Source organism: Bombina bombina, chromosome 1, assembly GCF_027579735.1.
Source record: "Bombina bombina isolate aBomBom1 chromosome 1, aBomBom1.pri, whole genome shotgun sequence".
NCBI classification, from domain to species: domain Eukaryota; kingdom Metazoa; phylum Chordata; class Amphibia; order Anura; family Bombinatoridae; genus Bombina; species Bombina bombina.
Window position 1 is genome coordinate 1,547,127,092 of NC_069499.1, and position 11,936 is coordinate 1,547,139,027.

Genomic DNA, 11,936 nt, shown 5'->3' on the forward strand with positions numbered 1-11,936 from the left:
AAAGCACTGTAATATTATTTAATATAGTCTCTTTTAGGGAGGAGAACAGAAAAAATGTTTCAGTATCATGTACCTTTAAGCACTACATTTCAAAATATCTGAGCACAAAATACATTTGCAGTACATATACACACCCCTTAAAGGGACACTGAACTCAAATTTTTTTCTTTCAAGATTCAGAAAGAGCATGAAATTTTAAGCAACTTTCTAATTTACTCCTATTATCAAATGTTCTTAATTCTCTTGGTATCTTTATTTGAAATGCAAGAATGTAAGTTTAGATGCCGGCCCATTTTTGGTGAACAACCTGGGTTGTCCTTGCTGATTGGTAGATAAATTCATCCACTAATAAAAAAGTGCAATCCAGAGTTCTGAACCAAAAAAAAGCTTAGATGCCTTGATGCCTTCTTTTTCAAATAAAGATAGCAAAAGAATGAAGAATAATTGATAATAGGAGTAAATTAGAAAGTCGCTTAAAATTGCATGCTCTATCTGAATCACAGAAGAAAAAATATGGGTTCAGTGTCCCTTTAAAAAGCCTCTTGCATGTGTTTATTTTCTTTTCTTTCATGTGGCAGTTTAGAGACAAATATAAATAAGCTTCTGAACGGATCAAGCAATCACTGTGTAGAATGTTAAAGGGGGCAGAGTTCTAGATCCTGCAGGTTGCCCTCCAGCGTTTCTGTGGGTTGTGGAAAACTTACAGTATTCATAACTAAATTACAGGAAACAGGTAAAACAACTAACAAATATAATGCAGGTTTATTACAGATGACTTAGCAACAAATAAATAATCCATGTTATTGGTAATGAGGGGGTAAAATTACATGTATTCATGGTGAATAAAGGGTAAAATAACTAATTGTGTGTTAGTGAAAACAATAGTGTTAAATCAATGTACTATTAGCAAATAAGAAGTTAAATAACTATCCATGTGTCACTGGACAAGCAAGGGGTTATATCACTTGTGCAGAATTATATTTTATGTAGTATCATACAAACACCTAACAAATGTTCTGGCTCCTAAATAATTGGGCTGACAATAAGTGTTTTGGTAAACTATAGTGATATTTTTCCAAGTGTGTGTGTGTCACATATATATATACTATATATATATATATATACTATATATATATATATATATATATATATATATATATATATATATAATCTCACACTGTGAGTGCCTCTTCTTTTCTTGAAGTATATATATATATATATATATATATATATATATATATATATATATATATATATAAATAAAAGATAGAGATAGATACACATACACACACACATATATATATATATAATTATATATACACATACATAGATATACTGTGTATGTGTATATGTATATATATATATATATATATATATATATATATATATATATATTTGCACATGATCTATATGTATAAGACTAAGTATATGTCAATACACAGGGGCATACACTCCATCTTATATGGATAGCTGTCAGTATACATTACACATACACACAGATATACTACATTACACACACTGATAATGTTATATACATGGGCTGTGCTACTGTGTACAGTTTACATTACACAGATATCGTACATATGAAGTGGTAATGATATTATATACACTTAAACACATCCTCTACATTCTATATATAAATATATATAATGCGCACAGACAGGAGCTTACACTGCACAGGTGTTCTTGGTACCTGTGTTTTGGTTGTCAGCTGGATCACCGCCTTCCTGAAATTGAGCTTGGTGTCCGTGTTGCCCATCCCCTTACCGGCCCGACCTCACCCGGTACTCCCTGCGTTCTGCACCGGTCCGGCCTGTCCTACCTTGGATCAAATCCGCCTGCAGCAGATGGAGAACCGGATCCGTCAATCAACAAACAAAGCCCTGCCCACCTGTCGTCATTTGACCCCGCCCTTTACAAGGGACGCAGTAGCTAGACAACTAACCCCATCTTTGCCGCGTGACCCCGCCCCTACATGGTAAATGTTGCACTTTAGTCACGCCCATGAGACTGGATCATCCCATTTTTTTACATAACCACGCCCACACCCTAAGGACACGCCATCAAAAGCACGGATACATCCCATTGCTCAGAGGCCACGCCCTTCATTTGTTATTTTAAAATAACATTTTTATTTTGTATTTTATACATTTTTTTCATACAGAATACAGGAACCGTTTTATATTAACAAACTATTCGTGAGCAAAATCACGCACATGTAATAGTTACAATGATCAATAAGCCGTATACACCTTACAAACTCAAAACCTTCAACTTTGTGAAAGGTAACAACTGACCTCTTTGTCATCAAGGGTTACTATTCATCTGCATTCTGCTTTTAAAGAAAGGTTTGTACTTTCCATACACAATCAGCTAATACAATTGTGTTGTCAAAATACTTCTAAATCCAATGGGAATATATATATTTCTAAGGTTAAAAAGAAAACTGTTTTCATATTATTATTATTAGGAACTTGGAAACTTGCCTTCTTTTTTTAAAATTTAATTTCCTAGTTGTTGTTTTTTTGTTTTGTTATAAATAAATGTAAATGTTTATGAGTATATAATATTTATGGGACTACAGCTCCCACAAATCTCTAGTGCCAATCACAACTGAACATGTCTTCACTTACTGTATTTTCTCCAGTTTGCTTATATATAATTTTATATATATATATATATATATATATATATATATATATATATATATATATATATATATATATATATATATATATTAAATATATATATATATATAGTTATAAACATAAGCTTTTGTAACTCAGCAATCACTGCTTGTTTTTTCACAACAGAAAAAAGTAAAATAACAAACAAATAAATAAATAAATAAAAAGCACTTACAAGAGAATAAATAAAATAAATATATATATAAATATAATAATTGGTGCAGGTTTTTTTCTATAGCTTTGTCTAGTGGTTTACACACAGACAAAGTATCTTTTCAACACATAAAAACAAATACATTTGTCCTTAAAATCCAAAGTAACAAGCAACAGAAAACAGGATTTAAAATATGCACAATTTTCAAAGATACTCAGACTCTTGACGAAGTTTTGCATTTTACCGAAAAACACTTTATATATAGTTTTTTCTGTCTGATACTTAATCTGAAAATATTTAATTTCAAATATAATTATTTTCAGATGACTGGTTTCGTTTTGAAAAATAAATCATTTTAAAAAATGCAGTTTGCAAAAAAAAATAGTCAACTTCTCTACTCTAGAAGCTCCATGTTTACACGGTTCAAAAACATACCCTTATGACAATTACATTACAATTGGCCTCCTCTGCCTATTAGACTTATTCACCAATGTTCCTATAACTGCATGTAATAGACACTACTATAAAAAACACAATTTATGTAAGAACTTACCTGATAAATTAATTTCTTTCATATTGGCAAGAGTCCATGAGCTAGTGACATATGGGATATACAATCCTACCAGGAGGGGCAAAGTTTCCCAAATCTCAAAATGCCTATAAATACACCCCTCACCACACCCACAATTCAGTTTAACGAATAGCCAAGTAGTGGGGTGATAGAAAAAGGAGTAAAAAGCATCAAAAAAGGAACTGGAAATATAATTGTGCTTTATACAAAAAAATCATAACCACCATAAAAAGGGTGGGTCTCATGGACTCTTGCCAATATGAAAGAAATTAATTTATCAGGTAAGTCCTTACATAAATTATGTTTTCTTTCATGTAATTGGCAAGAGTCCATGAGCTAGTAACGTATGGGATAGTAATACCCAAGATGTGGTACTCCACAGAAGAGTAACTAGAGAGGGAGGGATAAAAATAAAAACAGCCATTTTCCGCTGAAAAAATTAAATCCACATCCAAAAAAATAAGTTTTTCTCGTGAAAAGAAAAAACTTTAAACATAAGCAGAGGAATCAAACTGAAACAGCTGCCTGAAGAACTTTTCTACCAAAAACTGCTTCCGAAGAGGCAAAAACATAAAAACGGTAGAATTTAGTAAATGTATGCAAAGAAGACCAAGTTGCTGCTTTGCAAATTTGATCAACTGAAGCTTTATTCTTAAAAGCCCACAAAGTGGAGACTTATCTAGTAGAATGAGCTGTGATTCTCTGAGTCAGAGCCTGACCCGACTCCAAATAAGCCTGATGAATCAAAAGCATTAACCAAGATGCCAAGTAAATAGCAGAAGTTTTCTGACCTTTCCTAGAACCAGAAAAGACAACAAATAGACTAGAAGTCCTCCTGAAATCTTTAGTAGCTTCAACATAATATTTCAAAGCTCTTACAACATCCAGAGAATGTAAGGATCTCTCCGAAGAATTCTTAGGATTAGGACACAAAGAGGGAACAACAATTTCCCTATTAATGTTGTTAGAATTCACAACTTTAGCTAAAAATTTAATAGAAGTCCGCAAAACTGCTTTATTCTGATGGAAAATCAGAAAAGGAGACTCACAATAAAGAGCAGATAATTCGGAAACTCTTCTAGCAGAAGAGATAGCCAAAAGGAACAACACTTTCCAAGAAAGTAGTTTAATATCCAAAGAATGCATAGGCTCAAAAGGAGGAGCCTGTAAAGCCTTCAAAACCAAATTAAGACTCCAAGGAGGAGAGATTGATTTAATGACAGGCTTGATATGGACCAAAGCCTGTACAAAACAGTGAATATCAGGAAGCTTAGCAATCTTTCTGTGAAATAAAACAGAAAGAGCAGAGATTTGTCCCTTCAAGGAACTTGCAGACAAACCTTTATCCAAACCATCCTGAAGAAACTGTAAAATTCTAGGAATTCTAAAAGAATGCCAAGAAAATTTATGAGAAGAATACCATGAAATGTAAGTCTTCCAAACTCGATAATAAATCTTCCTAGAAACAGATTTACAAGCCTGTAACATAGTATCAATCACTGAGTCAGAGAAAGCTCTATGACTAAGTATTAAGCATTCAATTTCCATACCTTCAAATTTAACGATTGGAGATCCTGATGGAAAAAACGGTCCTTGAGACAGAAAGTCTGATCTTAAAGGAAGTGGCCAAGGTTGGCAACTGGATATCCGGACAAGATCCACATACCAGAACCTGTGAGGCCATGTTGGTGCTACCAGAAACACAAATGATTGTTCCATGATGATCTTGGACATCACTCTTGGAAGAAGAACTAGAAGCGGGAAGATATAAGCAGGTTGGTAAAACCAAGGAACTGCTAACGCATCAACCGACTCCGCATGAGGATCCCTGGGCCTGGACAAGTACCTGGGAAGTTTCTTGTTTAGATGAGAAGCCATCAGATCTATTTCTGGAAGACCCCACATCTGAACAATCTGAAAAAACACATCTGGATGGAGAGACAACTCCCCCGGATGTAAAGTATGACGGCTGAGATACTCCGCTTCCCAATTGTCTACTCCTGGGATATGTACCGCAGAAATTAGACAAGAGCTGGATTCCACCCAAGAAAGTATCCAAGATACTTCCTTCATAGTTAGGGGACTGTGAGTCACACCCTGATGATTGACATATGCCACAGTTGTGATATTGTCTGTCTGAAAATAAATGAATGGTTCTCTCTTCAACAAAGGCCAAACCTGAAGTGCCCTAAAAATAGCACAGAGTTCTAAAATTTTCATTGGTAACCTTGCCTCTTGAGATTTCCAAACCCCTACTGCTGTCAGAGATCCCCAGACAGCTCCCAAACCTGAAAGACTTGCATCTGTTGTGATTACAGTTCAGGTTGGACGAACAAAAGAATCCCCTTGAACTATACGATGGTGATCTAACCACCAAGTCAGAGAGAGTCAAACATTGGGATTTAAGGATATTAATTGTGATATCCTTGCATAATCCCTGCACCATTGATTCAGCATACAAAGCTGAAGAGGTCTCATATGAAAACTAGCAAAAGGGATCGCGTCCGATGCTGCAGTCATGAGACCTAAAACTTCCATGCACATAGACACTGAAGGGAATGATTGAGACTGACGGTTTCGACAAGCTGAAACCAATTTCATTTGTCCCTTGTCTGCTAGAGACAGAGTCATGGACACTGAATCTATCTAGAAACCTAAAAAGCTGACCCTTGTCTGAGGAATCAAGGAACTTTTCGGTAAATTGATCCTCCAACCACGTCTTTGAAGAAACAACACTAGTTGATTCGTGTGAGATTCGGCAGAATGTAAAGACTGAGCTAGTACCAAGATATCGTCCAAATAAGGAAACACCGCAATACCCTGTTCTCTGATTACAGAGAGTAGGGCACCGACAACCTTCGAAAAAATTATTGGAGCTGTCGCTAGACCAAATGGAAGAGCGACAAATTGGTAATGCTTGTCTAGAAAAGAGAATCTCAGAAACCGATAGTGGTCTGGATGAATCGGAATATGAAGATGTGCATCCTGTAAGTCTATTGTGGACATATAATGACCTTGCTGAACAAAAGGCAGAATAGTCCTTATAGTCACCATTTTGAAAGTTGGCACTCTTACAAAACGATTCAAAATTTTCAGATCCAGAACTGGCCTGAATGAATTTTCTTTCTTTGGGACAATGAATAGATTTGAATAAAACCCCAGGCCCTGTTTCTGAAATGGAAATGGTATGATTACCCCTGAAAGCTCTAGATCTGAAACACACTTCAGAAAAGCCTGAGCCTTCACTGGATTTGCTGGAACGTGTGAGAGAAAAAAATCTTCTCACAGTAGGTCTTACACTGAATCCTATTTGATACCCTTGAGAGACAATACTCTGAATCCACTGATTTTGGACAGAATCTGCCCAAATGTCTTGGAAAATTTTTAATCTGCCCCCCACCAACTGAGCTGGAATGAGGGCCGCACCTTCATGCAGACTTCGGGGCTGGCTTTGACTTCTTAGAAGGCTTGGATTTATTCCAATTTGAAGAAGGTTTCCAATTGGAACCAGATTCTTTAGGGGAAGGATTGGCTTTCTGTTCCTTATTCTGTCGAAAAGAACGAAAAACGATTAGAAGCTTTAGATTTACCCTTAGATCTTTTATCCTGAGGCAAAAAAACTCCCTTCCCCCAGTGACAGTTGAAATAATTGAATCCAACTGAGAACCAAATAAATTGTTGCCTTGGAAATAAAGATATAGTAATCTAGACTTAGATACCATGTCAGCATTCCAATATTTGAGCCACAAAGCTCTTATAGCTAAAATACAGGGAGTGCAGAATTATTAGGCAAATTAGTATTTTGACCACATCATCCTCTTTATGCATGTTGTCTTACTCCAAGCTGTATAGGCTCGAAAGTCTACTACCAATTAAGCATATTAGGTGATGTGCATCTCTGTAATGAGAAGGGGTGTGGTCTAATGACATCAATACCCTATATCAGGTGTGCATAATTATTAGGCAACTTCCTTTCCTTTGGCAAAATGGGTCAAAAGAAGGACTTGACAGACTCAGAAAAGTCAAAAATAGTGAGATTTCTTGCAGAGGGATGCAGCACTCTTAAAATTGCAAAGCTTCTGAAGCGTGATCATCGAACAATCAAGCGTTTCATTCAAAATAGTCAACAGGGTCGCAAGAAGCGTGTGGAAAAACCAAGGCGCAAATAACTGCCCATGAACTGAGAAAAGTCAAGCGTGCAGTTGCCAAGATGCCACTTGCCACCAGTTTGGCCATATTTCAGAGTTGCAACATCACTGGAGTGCCCAAAAGCACAAGGTGTGCAATACTCAGAGACATGGCCAAGGTAAGAAAGGCTGAAAGACGACCACCACTGAACAAGACACACAAGCTGAAACGTCAAGACTGGGCCAAGAAATATCTCAAGATCGATTTTTCTAAGGTTTTATGGACTGATGAAATGAGAGTGAGTCTTGATGGGCCAGATGGATGGGCCCGTGGCTGGATTGGTAAAGGGCAGAGAGCTCCAGTCCGACTCAGACGCCAGCAAGGTGGAGGTGGAGTACTGGTTTGGGCTGGTATCATCAAAGATGAGCTTGTGGGGCCTTTTCGGGTTGAGGATGGAGTCAAGCTCAACTCCCAGTCCTACTGCCAGTTTCTGGAAGACACCTTCTTCAAGCAGTGGTACAGGAAGAAGTCTGCATCCTTCAAGAAAAACATGATTTTCATGCAGGACAATGCTCCATCACACGCGTCCAAGTACTCCACAGCGTGGCTGGCAAGAAAGGGTATAAAAGAAGAAAATCTAATGACATGGCCTCCTTGTTCACCTGATCTGAACCCCATTGAGAGCCTGTGGTCCATCATCAAATGTGAGATTTACAAGGAGGGAAAACAGTACACCTCTCTGAACAGTGACTGGGAGGCTATGGTTGCTGCTGCACGCAATGTTGATGGTGAACAGATCAAAACACTGACAGAATCCATGGATGGCAGGCTTTTGAGTGTCCTTGCAAAGAAAGGTGGCTATATTGGTCACTGATTTGTTTTTATTTTGTTTTTGAATGTCAGAAATGTATATTTGTGAATGTTGAGATGTTATATTGGTTTCACTGGTAAAAATAAATAATTGAAATGGGTATATATTTGTTTTTTGTTAAGTTGCCTAATAATTATGCACAGTAATAGTCACCTGCACACACAGATATCCCCCTAAAATAGCTATAACTAAAAACAAACTAAAAACTACTTCCAAAACTATTCAGCTTTGATATTAATGAGTTTTTTGGGTTCATTGAGAACATGGTTGTTGTTCAATAATAAAATTAATCCTCAAAAATACAACTTGCCTAATAATTCTGCACTCCCTGTAGCTAAAGACATAGATTTAACATCAATTTTGATTATATCAAAAATAACATCACAGATAAAAATGATTAGCATGTTGAAGCAAGCGAACAATGCTAGATAAATTGGGATCTTTTTCCTGTTGCGCTAAGCTTTCCAACCAAAAAGTTGATGCAGCTGCAACATCAGCCATAGATATAGCAGGCCTAAGAATATAGCCAGAAAATAAATAAGCTTTCCTTAGATAAGATTCAAGTTTCCTATGTGAAGGATCCTTAAAAGAAGTACTATCTTCCATAGGAATAGTAATACGTTTGGCAAGAGTAGAAATAGCCCAGTCAACTTTGGGGATTTTTCCCCAAAACTCCAATCTAGCTGCTGGCAAAGGATACAACTTTTTAAACCTACAAGAAGGAATAAAATAAGTACCAGGCCTATCCCATTCCTTTGAAATCATATCAGAAATAGCATCAGGAACTGGAAAAACCTCTGGAGTAACCACAGGAGGTTTATAAACAGAATTTAAACGTTTACTAGTTTTAATATCAAGAGGACTAGATTCCCCAATATCCAAAGTAATCAACACCTCTTTTAACAAGGAACGTATATATACTCCATCTTAAAGAGATAAGTAGATTTGTCAGTGCCAATATCTGAGGTAGGATCTTCTGAATCAGATAGATCCTCATCAGAGGAGGATAATTCAGTATGTTGTCGGTCATTTGAAAATTCATCAACTTTATCAGAAGTTTTAAAAGACCTTTTACATTTATTAGAAGGCGGAATATCAGACAAATCCTTCTGAATCGCATCATCAATACAATTTTTTATATTCACAGTGATATCATGTACAATAGATGTTGAAGGAACAGGCATTGTACTAGTACTGATGGATACATTCTCTGCATGTAAAAGCTTATCATGACAACTGTTACATATTACAGCTGGAGATATAATCTCTGCTAACTTACAACAGATACACTTAGCTTTGGTAGAACTGTTATCAGGCAGCAGGGTTCCAACAGTTGTTTCTGAGACAGGATCATATTCAGACATCTTGTAAATGTAAGAGAAAAAAACAACATATAAAGCAAAATTATCAATTTCCTTATATGGCAGTTTCAGGAATGGGGAAAAAATGCAAACAGCATAGCCCTCTGAGCATAAAAAAAGGCAAGAGGCATATAGGAAGTGGGGTTTAAATAATTACATTATTTGGCGCCAAAAATGACGCACAGCGCAAAATAAAACATCGGAAATGACACAACTCGCGTCATGCAGACACAAGGAAACCTGGCATTAACTAAGACGCGGGAAATGATGAATTTGCATCACCGAGCGTACCTTCACGCCAAAAAAATTACGCAATAAATATCAGCATTTTACGACCTCGCAAGCCTAATTTTGCCTGTGAAATTTAATGGAAAAAAACAGTCAATTTGCGGGGCATGCCCCAAAGAAATCAGCTCTTTTGCCTGTAAAAAAAAACACAATACCACCCCCCAACATTACAACCCACCACCCACATACCCCTACTCTAACCCAAACCCCCCTTAAATAAACCTAACACTACCCCCCTGAAGATCTCCCTACCTTGAGTCGTCTTCACCCAACCGGGCACCGATGGACCCAAAGAATACATCCGGAGCAGCAGAAGTCTTCATCCTATCCTGGCAGAAGAGGACATCCGGACCGGCAGACATCTTCATCCAAGCGGCATCTTCTATCTTCATCCATCCGACGAGGAGCGGCTCCTTCTTCAACGACGACTACCCGATGAATGAAGGTTCCTTTAAGTGACGTCATCCAAGATGGCGTCCCTCGAATTCCAATTGGCTGATAGGATTCTATCAGCCAATCAGAATTAAAGTAGGACAAATCTGATTGGCTGATTGAATCAGCCAATCAGATTCATGTTCAATCGGATTGGCTGATCCAATCAGCCAATCAGATTGAGCTCGCATTCTATTGGCTGTTCCGATCAGCCAATAGAATGCAAGCTCAATCTGATTGGAGTCTTTGTGCACTTTTGGTAGAAAATATATTATTGCAATTTTGGGATTTTCCCTTAATAGGTACTTTTTTCAGTATTGGTAATTATATTCCCTTCCCATGCTGCTTTGACTAAATTATTATACTGAGTCAAATATGAGCTCTGAGGGTTGAAGATTAATTTTTTGTAACAATTGGAGTTGGACAGCTGTTTGGTGGCTTCATCAATATACATTTTTTGTGTCCATAAGACCACGTTTCCGCCTTTATCAGAGGGCTTTATGCAAAATGACCTATGTTGGGCTGACCACACATGAAGTAAGAGTACGCATCCTTGAACATGCTAACAATATTAAAAATGCCAATAGAGATGAAGCCAGAGGGAAAAAATTGACATCTGTAGCAAAACATTTTCAACATCATAAAAGCTTGCCCACAGACCTAAGATACACAGTAATTCAAAAAGTAACTCTGGGTATAAGAGGTGGTGATGTCGAAAAAGCACTATTTAAGATGGAGTGCAAATGGATCTATTTATTAGATTCGGTAAAACCTAAAGGCATGAATGACGTTAACAACTTCTTTGTATATTTATGATTCACATATTCAGTACACCATATGATTTATTTATTTCACTTAGTCATGTAATCATAACTTTAAATATCAGGGTAGTCCTCCTAACTATATTATCACAGTATATCACACTCACATAATTCATATTATGATAGTTATTTGTTATATTTACATTTTCCCTTTTGTTTCACTCACATCTTAAAATGTATGTATTTGTGTCACATTTTCGGGCTTTTTATCCTGTTTATTATTTTAGTATATAGTCATTCTCATATTTTAAATAAATACCCGCGGATAATCCATTTGAGGTTATTGTCAATACCCATACTCCCGCTTGAACCTTACATACAAGTGTCATTATATGGGCATCATTATGATGTTACTATGTTTTAGAGTTATTATTAAGGAAAGTTTATACCTTTAACTGACTTTTTACTTTCATTAACTCTCATTCTACAAGCAATATTATAAAGGATACTTAATACCATGACACTCTGATAATATGATACCATTTCACTATCAAACTTTCAATTTGAGATGACACACATAGATAATAGAATTTTTAATTATCTTATCATTATAATGATAAGATTTAGTTCGATATGGCATAATAAGATCCATGATCGTGTTTGAGAAAGTACTATATGTGGAT

At 36.4% G+C, this 11,936-nt stretch overlaps 1 protein-coding gene across 1 annotated transcript in view; it reads right to left on the reverse strand.

Annotated features, from left to right (window-relative positions):
* HID1 (HID1 domain containing) overlaps positions 1–1,855 on the reverse strand; it is a 155,334-nt gene extending 153,479 nt beyond the window's left edge. Inside the window, exon 1 of the mRNA XM_053708878.1 lies at positions 1,694–1,855. Within this exon, the coding sequence (XP_053564853.1) occupies positions 1,694–1,759 (66 nt within the window). The 5' untranslated portion in view covers positions 1,760–1,855. The remainder of the gene's footprint in view (positions 1–1,693) is intronic.
* Positions 1,856–11,936: the final 10,081 nt, after the last annotated feature.